The sequence below is a fragment of the Balaenoptera borealis genome (assembly GCF_965194805.1).
Source record: "Balaenoptera borealis genome assembly, chromosome: 2".
Lineage (NCBI taxonomy): Eukaryota > Metazoa > Chordata > Mammalia > Artiodactyla > Balaenopteridae > Balaenoptera > Balaenoptera borealis.
In genome coordinates, this window is record NC_138867.1 from 171013048 (window position 1) to 171032451 (window position 19404).

The window sequence follows — 19404 nt, forward strand, 5'->3', positions numbered from 1 at the left end:
GAACTTTTTTACAAAGGTTTTAGGGAGCCATGGGAGGGGTTTGAGCAGGGAAGGCTCATGTTCAGATCAGCATGTTATAAGGCTCTCTTTGGGGCAGGTGTGGAGGATTGGACTGGAGGGGTGACGTGGGAGGTGAGAGCCCAAAGCGCAGGCCCAAGGAGGTCATAAGCAGAGGTCAAGGGTCAGAACTCTGGAGACATCATCACCTCTTCTCTCTCCACAGCTGCCGTTGCCCCCAAGGATGACCTTTTCTATGGCTTTCTGAAACCTTGGCTGGGTGAGCTCGGGACTGGGTAGCCTGGAGCTGGGGCTTCAGGAAAGAGGGGGCAGGGTGTGGGGTTTCTTGGTGAGGTCCTTAACCTTGGTCTTCTGGGGCCAGGAGATGGGCTGTTGCTCAGCAAAGGTGACAAGTGGAGCCGGCACCGCCGCCTGCTGACACCTGCCTTCCACTTTGACATACTGAAGCCCTACATGAAGATCTTCAACCAGTGCACCGGTATCATGCATGTGAGTCCCAAGGTTTCTTGGGAAGAGGGTATCCTGGTAGTGAGGCTGGTCCAGGCTCCAGCTCATGGGCAAACCATGTGATGCCAGGAAGCCTCACTTCCTTTATCTATAAAGCGGTCTTGTAGTGAACTTGCAGCTGGGTCATTGTCAGCCCGGCTGAAGGTCTGTGGTCTCCATACCCATTTGCCACGCGTCTTTCTCTTCCAGGCTAAATGGCGGCGCTTGGCAGAGGGCTCAGAAGTCTCCCTTGACATGTTTGAGCATGTCAGCCTCATGACCCTGGACAGTCTTCAGAAATGTGTCTTCAGCTACAACAGCAACTGCCAGGAGTGAGTGTGGCCTCCCTGGGGAACATAGAGTCAGCTGCTCCAGGGGCGAGGTGATGAGAGGAAAAAGGAAACTCTTAGCTGTTAGGCACTCCTGCGCGGCTGGTGCTCTGTCACTGACAGGCTGTGTGGTTCCAGGAAACTGACATCACCTCTCTGAGCCTGTTTCCCAAAATGGACATCTCCATCCCATCCCCACAGTCATCGTATGACAATTATAGGGGATAATGTGAGTCAATAGCTTGGCATACGGTAGGTGCTCGGTAGACACTAGTTTCACTCATTCCTCCACCAAAAGTATGTGGTCTTTGGAAAGACCCTCCCCACACTTTCTGAGCCTCAGTTTCTTTGTAAAATAGGGATGACAATCCCTGACCTTCTGAGAGATGTTTAAAGGATAAAATGATATAGCACTGCCCTGGCACACAACGGATGTTGAGTGAATATTTGTTGAATGAATGAAATAACCCTAGCTCTGGTTCATTCATTCATTCATCAAATATTTGTCGTGTACCTACTATGTGCCTGGCACTATGCTAGCCACTGGGGATATGGTGGTAAGCACTAAGCCCAATTCCTTGGAGCTTACAGTCTAAGGGGATATAAGGAATAAGGGACATAATGACTGTTGAGTTTGTAGCACACAGTAGGTCCTCAATAACAAGCTGCTGGCTTTGTTACTCTGGGCCTTGTAGTGGTATTGTTTCAGTTGGGTAAGGTGGAGATGGCCTTAGTAATTAATTCATTAATTGATCCAAGAAATATTTATCGAGTGCCTACTGTGTGCCAGCTCTAGAGTAGAATACAGTGGTCAACAAAACAGATAAGGTCTTGCTCTTCTGGAACTTACATTTTAGTGGGAAGACAGGCAGTAACCATGAACAAATAAACAAGAAAATGGCAGTTGGTGATTAGTGCATGAAAACAACAAGCATGCTTCAGAACTAAGGACGGCTCTTTGCAATCCTGCCCTCTGCAATTTAGATTTTCTTTTTTTTTTTTTATAAGAACTTTACTGAGATGTAATTGACATACCATACAATTCACCCATTTAAAGTATACAACCAATGGTGTTTAGTATTTTCACAGAGTTGTGCAACCATCACCATAATCAATTTTAGAATATTTTCACCAAAAAGAAACCCTGTACATTTTAGCACTCATCTCCCACTTCCCACTTCCCCTCCAGATATAGACAATAACTAATCTTCCTTCTGTCTCTATGGATTTGTCCTTTATGGAAATTTCATATAGATGGAATTACACGGACTTCTGTTTCTGGTTTCTTTCAGCCAACATATTGTTTTCAGATTCAACCACGCTGTAGTTGAATTATCAATAATTCGTTTTAAAAATTGCTGAATTATATTCCATTTACCACATAATACCATGTTTTGCATATCCAGTCATCTGTTTATAGACATTAAGGTTGTTTCCACTTTTTGGCTATTATGAGCAATGCTGCCATAAACATTTGTGTACAAGGTTTTGTCTGAACGTTTTAAATTCTCTTGAGTATATACCTAAGACTAAAATTACTGGGCTATACGATAATTCTATGTTTAACCTTTTTTGGAACTGCCAGACTTTTTCCATAAGTTGGTTGCACCATTTTACATTCCTACCAGTATGTGAGGGCTCCAATTTCTCCACACCCTCATCAACACTTCTTATTATCTGTCTTTTTGATTATAGCCATCCAGTTGGGGTAAAGTGGTATCTCATTGTAGTTTTTTTTTGCATTTCCATAATGACCAATGCTGTTAAGCATCTTTTCATATGCCTGTTGCCCAGTTGTATGTCTTCTTTGGAGAAATGTCTATTATATTCTTTCCCCATTTTAAAATTGGGTTATTTGTCTTTTTTATTATTGAGTTTTAAGAGTGCTTTATATATTTTAGATACAAGCTTCTCATCTGGTATATGACTGGCAAATATTTTCTCCCACTCTGTGGATTGTAGCCATTTAATGATGCTACATCTATTTAGAAGTCCTCATCCCTCTTTGGGCCTGTTTTAAAATGTACCTAGAATTTAGTTTTATTCAGGTATGGTGAGGCCAACAGATCAAGAAACCATTGCCATTGAAAAGACAGTTTGTTACTTACTGCTCCCAAGATGAGGGGGCATGCCACACCACACAGGGCCACATGGGGAAGCACCAGAAGAAAGCATGGCAAAAACATTTTTGGGGGGTGTTCTACGGGAAGGAATGGGAAAAGCAGGGTATGCGGGCTTAGGATTAGCTAGTTTGAATAATTTCAGCAGGCTCTGGGGCACAGGGGTGCCCCCAAGTTATCCAGTGCCTGGCCCTGGGGTGATTAAGGCAGGGGGATAGTGGCTCAACCCAATAATGTTTGGAGTATGGACTCTGGATTGGTTGGTTTGCAAAAGAAAGGCATGCTCCTGGGTGAGTCATTTGCTGTCGCTAAGAAATGGCTAGTCCTGGGAGGGGTGGTATCTCTCCAGTCAGTGAGGCCCCAGGTGGCAGAGCATCAAGAATACAAGGAAAAAAAAAAAAAAAAAAAAAAGAATACAAGGAAATAAGAAAATAGAGTTAATTCAGGGCCTCTCTTTGTAACCTGCCCATGGGGAGAGGAAGCTTGTCTTAGGGTACGGGGCTTTGCTCATGGCCTTTCTTCTCCCTGGCAGGAAGATGAGTGATTATATCTCGGCCATCATTGAGCTGAGTGCACTGGTAGTCCGGCGTCAGTATCACCTGCATCACCACATTGACTTCATCTACTATTGCACAGCAGACGGACGGCGTTTCCGGCAGGCCTGTGACACCGTGCATCACTTCACCACAGAGGTCATCCAGGAGCGGCGGTGGGCACTACACCAGCTGGGGGCTGAGGCCTGGCTTAAGGCCAAGCAGGGCAAGACCTTGGACTTCATAGATGTTCTGCTCCTGGCCAGGGTGAGGCTGGACCCTGGAGGGTGGAGCTCTGCCCAGGACAGCCTCCTCATGAGTTGCAGCAATTGTGTAAAATGATAAACATCCAAATTAACATGGATCTAGAATGCAGGCAGATGCAAAACACGTAAGACTGTATTCGTTCGTTAGGGTTGCCGTAAAAAAGCGCCCCACACTGGGTGGCTTAAGTGACAGAAATAAATTTTCTCAGTGTTGGTTTCTTCTGAGGCCTCTCTCCTTGACTTGTAGCTGGCTGCCTTCACCTGTGTCTTCACATTGTCTTCCCTCCGTGCATGTCTGTGTCTTCATCTCTTCTTATAAGGACACCAGTCATACTGGATTAGAGCCCACCCTAATGACCTCATTGTAACTTAATCACCTCTGCAAAAGTCTTATCTCCAAATTAGGTCACATTCTGAGGTACTGGGGGTTAGGATTTCAACTTAAGGGTTCTGGGGTGGGGCTGGGGAGGGACAGAATTCAGTTCACAACACAAAGATGAAATACAAGACCTTGAAGAAATGTGACACTGGCAGAGATAGGTGGTCACCTATTTGTGGTGCTTCTGTGGAGTTTCTGAGCAGCAGCTGGGTTCTGGATTCAGACAGTCCTGCATTCCAGTTCGATAATAGCTCTGCTGCTTCATGGATGTTTGACCTTAGTCATCTAAGTCTTCCCTCTGAGCCTCAGTTTCGTCATTTACAGCATGATGATCGTAAGACCTGATCACAAGATTGTTGTCAGGCATCTGGCAGGATGCTTGGCGCTAGGAGCTGCTGAAGAAATACAAAGTCCCTTCTTCCTCTCATCTTTGGCTCTCTTTCCATCTTTCTTAGACAAGTTGCATACATCTATCTGCCTGGAATCCTTTCCCCTGCAGCTTGGCTTAAGATAAAGAAGGGGGTGTCTTGACTTTGGAAGAACTCCTAGGATGTGGCGGGTGGGACGAAGTGAGCTGAGCAGAGTCTGCTGCCCATTCCAGGATGAAGATGGGAAGGAACTGTCAGATGAGGACATCCGAGCTGAGGCAGACACCTTCATGTTTGAAGGTGAGGACATGGGGTGTGGCTGGGGAAGGATGGGAAGGGGCCCCATTGTCTGAAGACAGCATCTCCACTATCTTTGGGCAGCATCCATATAAGTTCCTTATCTGCCTGCAGGTCACGACACAACATCCAGCGGGCTCTCGTGGGTGCTGTTCAACTTGGCCAAATATCCAGAGTACCAGGAGAAGTGCCGGGAAGAGATCCAGGAAGTCATGAAAGGTCGGGAGCTGGAGGAACTGGAGTGGTTAGTCTGGAGTCATGGGGGTAGTGGGGGCAGGTTGAGTTCAAAGCCTTGAGTATTAATCTCTCTGCTCTACCACTTACTGACTGTCTAACCTCAGACAAGTCACTTAAGCTTCTTGAATTTCAGTTTCTTCAACTGTAAAATGGGGATGACAAGTAACGCGTATGCCTACCTCATAATGCAGGAGTTCTTAGTTAAGAGTGTCTTAGTCAGCAATGGTTGCAATAATGCTGCCTAACAAACAGCCCCCTAAATTCAGTGGTTTGCAGCAAGCATTTATTTATTGCTCTTGTCTGCACATATTTCTTGCTCTTGTCTGCATATTACTCTTGTTACTCTGGGCTGCACTGAGTTGAGTGGAGATGCTTCCAAGCTTAGGTTTGTGTTCAGGTTTTTTCCATGTCTCCTCATTTTTCATGGACCAGCAGCCACGCTGGGCATGTTCTCCTCAAGACAGACTCCAGAAGCACAAAGAACCACACAACTTAAAACCTCTGCTTGCATTGTAACATTCCATTAGCTAAAGCAAGTCATCTGGCCAATCCCACCATGAATGGGGTGGGACATATGCTCCAGCCGTCTGAGCAGAAGATACTCAGAATCACATGGCAAAGGGCATAGTGTAAAATTCCAGTGTGGGGGGAAGTGTAAGAATCAGGAATAATAAACCGATTTACTTCAGATGTGTGGCTGTGTGGAGCTGATTCTGGGCGATGCAAAGAAAACACAGCATTGAACAGCGAGAAAGTTCCTTTTGGTTCATTGTCAGCCATTTGGATTATGACCTCAGGGAGACACTTTCAGTTGGTGCCATTGTGTCTTTAACACCTTGCTAATCCTTGCTAATCTGCCTTTTTAACAAAGGGAGAAGATACCTCAGGTTCTGAGAATTGGGCAGGAGGTGGTATCTAGCCAGAATTTAATAACTGTCTTCTGTTTTCCCAGTGGTGTTTATATTTATGGATACCTTTATGCCAGGCATGCCATTTGCCCTTAATGGTAGCAACAGAGAGTTTCTATGAAAGATAACCTGTTAGTGTAAAGAAAACAATCTAGATCATAAACCAAGGGTTATAATTAATCCAATTTTGTGCCCTGAAGTCCAAAGGAAAAAAAGCTAATGTGCTGTAAGAAGAGGATGTATGGGTTTATAAATACTGAAATTGATCTATACAGGCTGGTAAATTGCTGCTACCCCAGGTCCCCCTGGCTGTCCTGGCACCTCCCCAGGGATGCCCCCTGACCTCCACATAATTCATCAGTTAAAGGGTTAATGCTGGGCTCACAGACATCCGGGTAGTGCTGCTCTAATTGGTCAGGGGTCAGATATTTTACTTGCTGAGGATTAGAGGTGTGTGCAGGGCACAACTGCAAATGCCTGAAGTTGGGGCAAGTCTGAGATCCTGGACTGGTTTCCTGCAGTTGCTCCTAATTGCCTGTGCACATGTGTGTGTATATGTGTCTGGGGAAGGGGGTGGCACCATGGCCTGGACCCTAGTCACCCACTGTTCCACATTCCCCAGGGACGACCTAACCCAGCTGCCCTTCACCACTCTGTGCATCAAGGAAAGCCTCCGCCAGTTCCCACCTGTGACCCTGATCTCCCGCCGTTGCACGGAGGACATCAAGCTTCCAGATGGGCGCATCATCCCCAAAGGTGCCCTCTATGTGCTCCCTGCTGCCTGCCTGCTCTATTACCCTGCTCTATTGCCTGCCCCAGGTGCACCATCCCTGTAGGCACTTTATAGCCTGTTGCTTCTGGGGTGATGGGGGAGACTCAGTTGTGTGTGTGTGCTGGGGAGATAGAGGTTGGTGAGTCCAAGCAGAAAGGAAGGAGTGGGTGTGGCAGGGTGGGCCCTGTGAGGGTGCAGGTAGGGAAGGGTTGATTTCATTCCGTTGCCAGATATTCCCTGGAGACCAGGTCCTGTCCTCGGTGATGCTGGGCATCTAGAGAAGCTTCATCCCCAGGCCCAAGCTTTGAGTACCACCCAGACTGGGGAAGATACATCAGGGCACAGACATTCCCAGACACATGTGGTGAGGGATGGGCTAAAGGGAGGGACAGAGGCTGGAGCAGCCCCAAATAAGGAGCGACGGCTGTATCTGGGGTGGAATGCAAGGAGATGGGTGTATCTGGGATGGAATGCAGGGAGGGCTGCCTGGAAGAGGGAACGTGAGAGGTGAGCCGTGGGGGTTGGAAATGAGAGCATGTTTATGGAGCAGAGCCTCAGGGTGCAGACAGTGAAACACCTTGAATGCCAGGTTGAGGCACTTGAACTTGATCCTCAGGGCAGTAGGGAGCCATGGGAGGTATTTGAGCTGAGGAGGAGCAATGTCAGATATATGAGTGAGAAAGATCTCTGTGTGGCCAGGATGGCAGCTAGAAAGATGGTGATGGGAACCTCTTATGGAGAAGCAGGGGGAGTGGATGGGGCAGCAGAATTTTTTAGGGAAGGATGGGCAGGATAGGGTGGCAGATGGCTTGTGGGAATAGCATGGCTCCGGGGAGAGCCGGGGAAGCGTAGGTCTCCAGAGGAGGTCCTGGTTTCCCTCGGTTCCACTGACCCAATGACCCCACCCCTCCCCACAGGAATCATCTGCCTAGTCAGCATCTATGGGACCCACCATAACCCTACAGTGTGGCCTGACTCCAAGGTGAGCTCCTGCCCCAACCCTCCCTTCTCTCAGCTTCTTTCTTCTCAGAAGGGGCAGTCCTTGGTCAGCAAGGCCTCCCCTCCCCTCCTCCCCAGGGAGCCAGATGGCAGGGCTGGGTGTAGGGCTTGAGTACTCCTCCCATTTATTCACCCATTCACTGTTAATTCATTACATCAGCAAATCTTTATTGAGCATCTATCGTGTGTCAGACCCAGTGTTGGGCACTGAGGACAGAGGAAGTTACTGTCTTTGCTCTCACAGAGCTCACAGTGAAGTGCAGAAGAAGAAAATAAGCTAATAAACAAGATTATTTTGGATATTGATAAATGCGCAAAGGAAACAAAACTGGAGTGGGTCGGGGGGTGGGGGAGAGCACTTTAGCTCACACGGTGAGGAAAGGCCTTACCACAGAAGAGATGTTTGAGCTGAAACTGAAAGCGTTCACACTGAAAAGTGAGGAGCAGGGAAAAGTGTGTTCCACATGGAGGAAACAGCAAGTGCAAAGGCCCTGTGGTGGGAATGGGAAGGAGACAGGTGTGGCTGGATTGTAATGAGGTTCTCTCTGTCCTGCTGGTCTGGTTCCCAAAGGCTGAGGGCGGGAACCAGGTTGGGATGGCTGAACCAGCCCTCAGGCTCACCCCCAGTCTGCTCTTGCCTAGGTGTACAACCCCTATCGCTTTGACCCGGACAACCCACAGCAGCGCTCCCCGCTGGCTTACATGCCCTTCTCTGCAGGACCCAGGTAACTTCTATTTTCCCCAGTCCAGGTGAAGCGTAGGAGGAATATCGAGGCCAGTGGTAGGTCAGGGATGCACCCATCAGGAGCAGAAACCACGTCCACTCGGGTGTCCCCGCCAATCCGGTACCCTTTTCGTGCCCTCAATACACCAGGGAGCCCCCAAATCAGACTCTGCGATATCATCCATGGGTACCAACTATCTACTGTATGCCAGGCCCTGAGTTCTGGGCTCACATGCTCCTAACGGCTCTATGATGCCTTTGTCTGCAAGTTGAGGTTCAGAGGGGGAGGTCATTTACCACATCCCAGGGACCCCGCACACACAGCGGCTGGGCCTGAGCCCCCTGTTCCCCGTCCTTCAGGAACTGCATCGGACGGAGCTTCGCCATGGCTGAGATGCGCGTGGCCGTGGCGCTGACGCTGCTGCGCTTCCGCCTGAGCGTGGACCGAACGCGCAAGGTGCGGCGGAAGCCCGAGCTCATTCTGCGCGCGGAGAATGGCATCTGGCTCAAGGTGGAGCCGCTGCCTCCGCGGGCCTGAGGGTCGGCGCGCCCCTGAGGATCCCCGGGGGCCCAAGCCCCGCCCAGAGAGGCCCAGGTTCCGCCCCCGAGGGCCCAGGCCCCGCCCTCAAGATCCTGAGGGCATAGACCACGCCCATCGAAGTCCAGGCTCATTAAGCAGCCTGGTGGCGCATGCCGCACCCACTTAAGGCAAGGCTCCGACCCTGGAGGGTCTGATCCCGCCCCCTGAGGTCCAGGTCCCGCCCCCTGAATGCCAGTTTCTGCCCTCTTGTTTGAAGGACCAGGATTGGCCACTTCCCTCGGGCTCAGGCCCCGCCCCAGCATCCTTCGGATTCAGGTCTTCAGGCTCCGCCCACTGAGCCTTCCAAGGACCTAAGACCTGACACCTAAGGCCTCCAGGATACAAGCCCAGTCTACTTCAGATCCCGGCTGGCTTTTAAACTGAGGATTTGAGAACTGGAGCCTGAGATCAGAACCTTGAACGCGAACATCACCTTCTTGAGGCCCCCAGCTTATGTGGATGAACTCCTCAGGAATCAGGTTGCATCCCAGGGCCCAGGCTGTTTGTTGTTGATTTGTAAACCCAGACTCTCCCTTTCAAACTCCTTCCTTCCTCCCTTGCTCAAAGGCCCTTTGCTGAGTGTCCTGATTTTTGCAGAATAAAAGCAAGGGATGCAGACATCCCCCATCATCCATCCCCTAGCCAGGTCAGATCCTTACACCCGGATTCCAGCAAGGAAATGAGGGATCCTGGACAGTTGGGAAGCTGTGGGCTAGGAGGCTGGGAAGCCATTTGTCTTCGGACATGAACTCAGACTTCTGGGGACAGTTTGTGCATTCATTTATTTCAACATACTGCATAGTAAGTGTCTGCTGGTACTGGGCCAGGAGCACAACACCAGGCAAATTCCTGCCCTCAGGAGGATGGGAGGGCATATGTTGGACAAATAATTCCATGGGTAAAATTATTTGCGACCTGTGACAAGAGAGGCCTTGGTGCTGCGCAAGCATAATGGGGGTGGAGGGTGGCTCAAGGAAAGCTACTCTGATGCTGAAGTTGGAGTAAAAGTTGGGTGGTGACAAGGGAGAAAAGAGCATTCCAGGCAGCAGGAACAGCATCTGCAAATGTCCTGTGGTGGGAGAGAGTGTGGTATGCTTGTGGAACTCACAAGGGGCCGGGGTGGCTGGATCTGGGGGGTGGGGGCAGAGTGGAGGAATGGTGGGCAGGGCCCAACAGCACAAGAACTGCGGGCCGCATCACAGTTCAGCCTTTATGCAGAGGGTAATAGGGAGCTATAGAGTGTCTGTGAGCAGGGGCAGGAGAGGTTATGGTCAGATCTGGGTGTCAGGGAGGTGGCTTGGAAAGGGTGTACAGGGGACTGGAAACTCAGGGAAGAGAGAGGCTGAGTTTGGGGGGACAGGAGGGGCGACTATCTAGCTGTGAGGGCTGAGGGGAGGGAGGAGGTAAGGGTGATTGCCAAGTCTTTGGCTGGAGGAGTAGTGCCTGATATGGTGCTATAGAAGGTGGGCCAATGACAATGACTATAATAATCATATTAATCATCAAATATTTTTTGAGCATCTGCTGTGAGCCAGGCAGTATTTGAATCCTTGCGTCATTGACATTCTAGAGGGGGGAAACAGATGACAAATGATAAATAAGCAAATAAATAAGTTCACACAGCCTTGGGGGTCACTGAAAGGATTTTGAGGTTTTTTAAAAATATTTTTTTAATTAATTAATTAATTTATTTATTTATGTTTGGCTGTGTTGGGTCTTCGTTTCTGTGTGAGGGCTTTCTCCAGTTGCGGCAAGTGGGGGCCACCCCCCATCGCGGTGCGCGGGCCTCTCACTATCGAGGCCTCTCTTGTTGCGGAGCACAGGCTCCAGACCCGCAGGCTCAGTAGTTGTGGCTCACGGGCCCAGTCGCTCCGCGGCATGTGGGATCCTCCCAGACCAGGGCGCGAACCCGTGTCCCCTGCATTGGCAGGCAGACTCTCAACCACTGCGCCACCAGGGAAGCCCGGATTTTGAGTTTTATTGTGACAGAAATGGGGTGCCATGGAGGGTTCTGAGCAAAGGAGGGACAAGATTGGTCTTACAGTCTTGGGTTGCTACATTGAAGAGAGACTGTGGCAAGGATGGGATGAGGGAGATCAGATTGGTGGGGGGGTGATGTGAGATGATGGTGGCTCTACCCAAGCTGGGAGTTGTAGAGGTGCAAAGGGGTGGTTGGGGGCTTCCCTGGTGGCGCAGTGGTTGGGAATCCGCCTGCCAATGCAGGGGACACGGGTTCGTGCCCCGGTCTGGGAAGATCCCACATGCCGCGGAGCGGCTAGGCCCGTGAGCCACAACTACTGAGCCTGCGCGTCTGGAGCCTGTGCTCTGCAATGGGAGGGGCCGCGATAGTGAGAGGCCCGCGCACCGCAATGAAGAGTGGCCTCCGCTTGCCACAACTAGAGAAAGCCCTCGCACAGAAACGAAGACCCAACACAGCCAAAAATAAAAATAAATAAAATAAATAAATTAAAAAAAAAGGGGGTGGTTGGATTATGATGAGAAATGATTGTTTCATGAAGGTAGTGCTGGCAGGTCTGCAGATGGATGGAATGTGGGGTTTGGGAGGATGGGAGGACCCCATGTTTGGGTCTGAGCACCTGGAAAGATGGAAGCACTATCAATTGAGATGGAGAATCCCAAATGGAGTAAGTGGTGTGTGTTTTTTTTGGTGGTGGTGGGGGAGTGAGGTGGGGGTGAGATCAGCCTGTTAGTTTGAGCCAGGAGGAGTTGGAGATGTCAGGCTGGCAGTTGGATAGATGGGTCCTGAACTTGGGAGAGAGTTCAGGGCTGGTGATGTACATCTGGGGAAGGTCAGTGTTTAGATGTTGTTTTAAAAGCCTCAAGACTGGGTGAGATCATCTGGTGTGTGCGTGTGTGTGTGTGTGTGTGTGTGTGTGTACAGAGGAGGGGTTTAAGGACCAAGCCCCAGGGGTCTCAAGAGTTAACAATGAAATATGAATCGATTGAATGCTTCCTGTATGCCCTTCCCAGATATTCTCATTTAATTCTCAAGGGTACTCTTATTATGAAATGGGTACTGTCACTATCTCATTTAACGGAGGCGGAAACTGAGTTCCCCAGAGTGAAATGACTCACCTAAGGTCCTACAGCGATATCCTTGGGACCTCAGAGGGGGCCCTGAGTTCTTTTCTACCCCATCTCTCGGGCTCCTGGTCCTGGCTGGGTCCCTAGCCCCTCTTTGCCCAGAAGAGGGTGTCCGCAGGGATGGGGTAGGGTTAGGGGGGGGCGTGGAGGAGATAAGGCAAACCTAGGATGCCGATCCTGGGGCGCCCCCAGGTGGCGCATGGTGGGATCGTCTGCCGGAATCCCCTGTCCGAAGTTGCTCGCGGACTGAGTGGGAAACATGCGGTCCCGGGCCTTACAGGAGTCACCCGGCTCTTGCCGCTGCTGCCTCTTCCACATCTTCGTCAGGACTCAGGGTCTCCAAGCGCGCATCATTCCCTAAACATTGTACCGGCCTCTCCCCAACCCCCTTCCCTTGCAACTCCGTCAGACACCAGCAAAAATAACTTTGCCTTGGGAGGCGACACATGTGGGTTCAAACCCCGGCTCTGCACCTTATTAGCCGTGGGCTCGGCACGTGACTGCTCCTCGCTGCACCTCCGTTCTCCCCTGTCATGTGGATTTTACAGGATCATCATGCTTGTAATGCAGATTGACTTTCCGCTAAAGGCTGTGATGGTCCATGAAAGAGACAGGGAGGAGGGGAGGAGGGCCCGGGAACAACAGGCTCTAAGGCGTCTGGTCTCCACTAGTTCGGCGTGTGTGTATGTGAGCGTGTGTGCAAGCTCAGTCTTGTGTGACTTGGTATGTTGGGGTGCATTTGGGTGAATATGTGAGCATGCATGTGTGAATGTGAGTGTATGTACGTGTGTAAGAGTCAAAATGTGTGTGATTGTGTGAGTATATGTGTGCTGTGTGTGAGATTGTGTGTGCATGCATCGGTGTGTGCATGTGTGTGTGGCTGTGTGTGGATGGGTGTGTTGGGAAGAGAGGAGAGGAGAATCTCACTCACCAAATGACTGTAACTGTCCACGTCAGGCTGTGTTCATCGCAGGAGCTGCTGTCCAAATCTCCCTCCCTCCTGCTTGCAGCAGGCAGGACATTCTGGAGAAATAATGCCCTTGGAAGCAGCCCTGATGGAGGACTGGTGGGTGCACGTTCTCTGCTGTCTCCCAGAGGGACTGAGCCCCAAGTGCCCACAGTGGGAACTTCCTTGATAAAACACCCTTTACCTGCTGCCTTCCCTTTTCTGTCTCATTTCCCCACTATCTTACTGGTATTTCCTGGAATCACCTCCCAAGGAAACAATTTACAGTTAATTTCTTTTCTCAGGGACACCTCCAAATAAAGTATTATCACTCGAATCTTTGCATCAGAGTTTTCTTCTGGGGAACCCAAACTAAGACACATACATGGGTTCACTTCCCTAATTCCTATAGGCCTAGTCTTATGCCCTTTTTACCAAGAAGGAAATGAGGCTCAGAGAGGGCAAGTTGCTTGCCCAAGATCACACAGCTGGAGAGTGGGCGAAGGTGGGCTTTGACTGGGCTTTCTGACCCCAAACCCAGTGCTTTCTCCCCTCCTGGGAGCCTTCTCCTTGCTAAGGGCTGTGAGAATGAATGGGGTGGGGCTTGTAAACAGCCAGTAAGGTCCCTGATGTGTGCACCAGAGGGACCCAAAGCTCATGCCTGGTGCCCATGTCCTCACTCTGTCATAAAATAAGAGAAATAATGGCAAACACTAGGCTTGGTGCTGACCGTGTGTCAGGGAATGTTGTTGTAAGCACTTTATTATCTATCTCCTCTCTCTCTCTCTCTCTCTCTCCCCTTCCTCTCTCTCTCCAAATATTACCTGGGAAAAATTTCCACTCGGCTTCTGCTCCCCAACACCCAGCCCAGCAGTTTGGTGTGATTTCTTTTTAGTTTTACAAAATTGTGTATATGAGCATTTTCAATGTATGTACAAACATTTATGCACATGTAACTATTTTTTGAGGACTCCAAGTATATTGGAAATGTATCTGTTTGTGAACTTTTATCGTATAATGAACTCCCAGAAAGTTTAGTAGCTTAAAATGACAAACTTTAGTTTGCTTACAAACTTATAATTTGGTTAGGGCTCCACTGGAGCAGCTGAAGATCCATTTCCAAGATGGCAATTTGGTACTGGCTATTGGCTGGGGTCCTCAGTTCCTCTCAGCGTAGGGCCTCTCCAGTGGGGTGGCTTGGGTTTCCTCTTAACATGGCAGCTGGGTCCAAGAGGGTGTATTCCAAGAGGACTTGAAGGAAGCTGCAAGGCTTCTTATGATCTAGACTCCCAAGTCCCCAAAGTCACTGAAGACAGCTCAGGTTCAAGGAGAGGGGAATTAGACTTTACCTCTGTATCAGTCTGGGTTCTTCAGAGAAACAGAATGAACAGCATCTATCTATCATCTATCTATCTATCTATCTATCTATCTATCTATCTATCTATCTATCTATCATCTATCTATCTATCTATTTACATCTATCATCTATCCCTTGTTTATACATATATATTTATCTTAAGATTTCTATATGATATAAATCTTATCTGTAAATTTATGTCTTAAGATTTATATATTTATCTTAAGATATATAATACAGATATTTATTTTAAGGATTGGCTCATGCAATTTTGGGAGGGCTGTCAAGTCTGAAATCTGTAGGACAGCTTGAAACTCAGGCAGGAGTTCATGCTGCAGTCTTGAGGCAGAATTTCTTCTCTGGGAGACCTCAGTTTTTGCTCTTAAGGCCTTCAAACTGATTGCATAAGGCCAATTTACATTTAAGTAAAGGAGTATAATTTACTCCTTTACTTAAAATCAACTGACTGTAGATGTTAACTGTATCTACAAAACACCTTCTCAGCAACACCTAGGTAAGTGTTTAACTAAATAACTGTACTATAGTCTAGCCTAGTTGACACAAAAAAATAATCATCACAATCTCTTAAGGAGAGGGGCAGCAAACAGTTTGCTGCTGTCTTTAATCTACCACTTGGGGAGGAGAGGGGAACAAATGGTCTTTTTTATAACAGTATACTTCCCAAGGGTCCGTTCTCCAAGCCTCCCTTCTGTGGCTTGGGGTGGTCCTTGGTGGTCAGGCTAGTTTTTGTGAACAAACATCACCCAATAAACAGAGGGGGGCAAAGGAGGATGAGGATGAGGAGGAGGAGGAGGAGGAAGGGGAGGAAGAAGACTATTAATGACTACATTGCCTACAATAATACACCCTAGTGGTTTTTCCTAGCTGTGTGTGTCCTCTGTACTTTTCCTAAGTTTTCCTCCAGGCTTTCTGGCTCCCAAACCGGTTTGTTTGATCTTCTGCCACCTGGGCCAGGAATCTGGCAACTCTGCCAGCTGTTCCTGCCTTCAGTGTGGCCTCAGGGGCCTGTCTGTTCTTGATCTCAAACCTGCTTTGGGGCTGAGAGTTGGGTCAGATTTCATCAGCCACTATGAGTCTCCAGTATGGCTGGTTCCTGCTGCCCCCACCAGCCCTGATTATCTCAGCACATTTAAGGACGGAAGTAAGAATGAACATGTATAAGAACAAACATGTGTGCCCCACCCTGTGCTTTACAGTCCTGGCATAGCTTCAGGGGGCAGTCCTTATTGATGACCCACTTTTCCATGTCACTCAGGTTTCTGCTCAAAGGTAACCTCCTCAGGGAGGGCCTCCCAGATTGCCGCATCCAGAGCAGCCCCCTTGGTCACTTTCTAGCACGTCTCACTCTGTTAATTTCCTTCATTACTGCCACCATCTGACTTGGTCTTATTTCCTTTTGGCTTCCCTCATCAGACATGAGCACAACAATCCAGAGACCTTGTCTATCTTGTTTATCCCATGTCCTGAGTTCTAGCAGTGTGCCTGGTACAGAGTAGGTGGTCAAGTACAGTTTTGTTGTTGAGGAATGAACTACCTGGGAGGTATAAATCCACTTCTCCATTTACAGAGGAGGACATGAGGCTTAGAGAGGGCAGTTAGCTTGCCCAAGGTCACATAGCTAGTGAGTGGCAGCACTTGGATTTGAACTCAGTTCTGCTGAATCCAGAACTTGTTCCTTCCCAACAGCCGAGGAAGGAAAGGTGAAACTCCAGCCATCAGGCAGCCTGCATGCTTGTTCCAGAGAGACTCCAGGCTGATTCCTGGGAGGTGTGTCTTTATGGTGACACCAAATAAGAACCGCTCATCTGTTTTGTGTGCCAGCTATGTGCCCCTCACTGTGCCAAATCCTTATTTCTTTTTAAAATTGTGTTTTAGTGATAGAAGTTATAGCAGCTCAGTGTGGGTGAAAAATGCATTGGAGACTCCAATTCTACTTCCTCCAATTCCACTGTGTTGTGTGGATTCTACTGGATTTTTTCAATGCGTATACAAACGTGCACACAGACACGTTTACAAGTTTTGTTTATAATTGAACCTTTACTCACATACCATTTTGAAATGTACTTTCCCCTACTCTCTCTGCCTGCGACTGGTAAGACTCTTGCAACTCTCTGTGAGGTTATTTATTTATTTATTTATTTATTTATTTATTTTTCTTTTGGCCACGCTGCATTGCATGCAGGATCTTAGTTCCCCAACCAGGGATTGAACCTGTGCCCCCTGCAGTGGGAGTATGGACTCTTAATCACTGGACCACCAGGGAAGCCCCAATGTGAGGTTTTATCAGCCCATTTTACAGATGTGAAGAGTGAGGTTCAGAGGGGTGGTGGGCTGTGCCCAAGTCTGGTGACTCACAGTGACCGCCCTCGCCAGTCTGGCACAGCTTTGCCCACTGCCTGGCTCTGGATGGGGGTAGAACAATCCCTGGAGAAGGGGCAGGGGGTGAGTGGCTCCCCTCCTTCCAACACTGGCTGGGGGACATTCCATAAGCCAGGCTTGTGTGATTTGGCATCTGAGATGTTCCTTGTTTGACGAGAAACCATCGGGGACAGTCCAGCCTCCTCAGGCACAGAACAGAGTGTCCCCACGTGAGGCTTCCTGCCCCCCATGCTGTCTCCCTTTACCCTTCTACCATCTGATCCAGAAAGCTGGGAGACCCGGGTGAAGGATCCTGCTCTCCTGTGGCCCCAGAGGCCTGCTGGATTTTGAGTTCTTGGCTATGATGAAGGAATCTTCAACACCTGCTTCTGGATTGAATGTTGGACCAAATTTTTTCACCTTAGCTGTTTCTCCCAAGGACTCAGCAACTGCAGACACAGTGTGGGTGTTGAAAGAACAAGGACAGGCTTGCTTGTGCCTACTTCTGGGCACTTCACCCTGTGACCATGGGACCCTTTCAACCACACAGTCCACTCCCCCTCTTCAGTTGGGTCCCTCTCAAAGGTCACCTCCTCCTGGAAGCCCGCATGTCCCTATCACTGTCTGGTACATTCTTTATCATTTATCTGATCATCGCCCTTCCCCCCCTTAGAGGAGCCCCTTGACAGAAGAGATGATGTCTGCTGTGCTTACTGCTGCATCCTAGCATCTAGAATTGTGCCTGGAACATAGTAGATGCTCAATAAATACACAGCCACACAGATCTGGCAAATACAGATTTTTCTCCTCATTTTACAAATGAAAAAACTGAGGGAACAGACAGGGTAAGTTTTCCTAAGATACCTTGCAGAGCCTGACTCAGGTCTCTTAAAGCAGTGACTCTCAAACTTTAACAAGCACAAGAATCTCTGGGATCTGGTTAAAACATAAATTCTGACTCGGTAGGTATAATCCTGCAGCAATGATCTGTCACTTTGTAATGAACAGCCCCCAAAACTTAGTGACTTAAAACAGTGACTATTTTCTCTTATGATTCTGCATGTCGACTGACCTCAGATGGATGGTTCTTTTGTACCATGTGATGTCACCCAGGGCTGTGGTCATCTGGAGGCTCAGCTGTGCTGGACCATCCAGATGGCTCCCGCACGTGGGTGGCAATTGACACTAACTGTTGGCTGAGAGATCCGCTGGGGCTGTTGGTCAGAGCTTTTCCATGGGGCTTGGGCTTCCTTATCGCATGGCGACTGGGTTCCAAGGGGAAGTGTTTGAAGAGCAAATGTAAATTTAAGCTACCAGTCCTCTTCGAGGCCCATAACTAGCATGGCACCACCTGACCACACAATGTTAGTTAAGCAGTAACAGGCCAGTCAAGATTCAAGGAGAAGAGAAATAAACTCCTCCTCTTATTGGGGACAACGGCAGAAAATTTGCAGCTATCACCTTTGTGGGTTACAGCCCTAAGTTCTGCATCTCCTAGGTGCTGCTGGTAAAGTCAATGCTGCTGGTCTGAGGACCACATTTTGGGTGGCCAGTTCTTAGCATTCATGGCTATAAAGGTCCCTTTCTTCCCTGAACAGTTAACGAGCACCCATTATATGCCAGGATTCACTTTCACTAGTGCTGTCTTGTTGAATTACTTCTCTGTGTGGCTGGAGGGAGTTATTGCGCCTCTCTGGACCTCTGTTTCCTCTTCTTTCCCTCTGCTTCTCCCAACCCCTATCTGGCTAGCCCTGCTGCCTCTCACCTACCCTAGCCCTGCCCCTGGCTCTTCTCTGGCTGGACCTGTCAGCAGGTGGATCCAACTCAGCAGAGGAGGGAAAGAATCTAGGGCAGCGCACCCAAACTTGCTGAGGGCTCCAGGATCAGCCACCTGAAGCCAGATTGGGTAGGCCTGGAAGGAATGTGGGGTGGTGGTGGTGGTGGTGGTGGTGGGGAAATTTGGGCATTTCCCCAACATTGTATTAGTTGCAGGAAGACTGTCTGTCCAGATCCTCTCATTCGGCAGCTCCGTCCTTCAAACTCACCCTCATCTTGGAGCCTGACCATGAGGAAACCTCATGGGGGCTGAGACCACTTTACAGGGAAATTTGGGGACACGATCTGGATGTGATGTGTTCCCTTTAACGCTGACATCCCATTTCCCAGATGCGAAGGCTGAGTCCAGAGAGGGTCGGCACAGCCCACAGTCACAGTGAGGATGCCCACTCAGAATCTCCCAGCTCTGCCCTCCCCTGTATGGACCCTGTTCTCTCTCTTGGCCCCTTGCAGCCTTACCCCTCATGCCTCCAGGTGGCCTCTTCCGATTGGGCCCTTTATCCCCTGAATCTGATGCAGGTAATCCCCAGCCAGGCTGGTTTCTCTGTTCCTGCTTCAGCAGTCATGTCTCAACCTAGGCCCTGGGCTGCTTGGAGGAAGGACTTGAACACCTTCCAGGCTGTGTGCCCTGGAGGGCAGAGGCTTCACGCCTCTGAAATTCCTGATTCTGTGCTGAGAGATGGTGCATGATGTCTTCCTGGCCCACACATGGAGAGGAGCCCTGGAGATGTTTGGGGACAAGACTGGGCAAGGCCCTGCTCACCT

At 49.2% G+C, this 19404-nt stretch overlaps 1 protein-coding gene across 6 annotated transcripts in view; it reads left to right on the forward strand.

Moving 5' to 3' along the window:
- CYP4F22 (cytochrome P450 family 4 subfamily F member 22) overlaps positions 1-9652 on the forward strand; it is a 30297-nt gene extending 20645 nt beyond the window's left edge. For all 6 annotated transcript variants that reach the window (XM_082382901.1, XM_082382898.1, XM_082382897.1 and 3 more), the window contains 10 exons: positions 224-277; positions 380-507; positions 715-836; positions 3486-3753; positions 4733-4799; positions 4911-5040; positions 6564-6697; positions 7631-7695; positions 8355-8437; positions 8797-9652. In XM_082382901.1, the coding sequence (XP_082239027.1) occupies positions 224-277; positions 380-507; positions 715-836; positions 3486-3753; positions 4733-4799; positions 4911-5040; positions 6564-6697; positions 7631-7695; positions 8355-8437; positions 8797-8974 (1229 nt within the window). In that variant the 3' untranslated portion in view covers positions 8975-9652. The remainder of the gene's footprint in view (positions 1-223; positions 278-379; positions 508-714; positions 837-3485; positions 3754-4732; positions 4800-4910; positions 5041-6563; positions 6698-7630; positions 7696-8354; positions 8438-8796) is intronic.
- The last annotated feature ends 9752 nt before the right edge of the window (positions 9653-19404 follow it).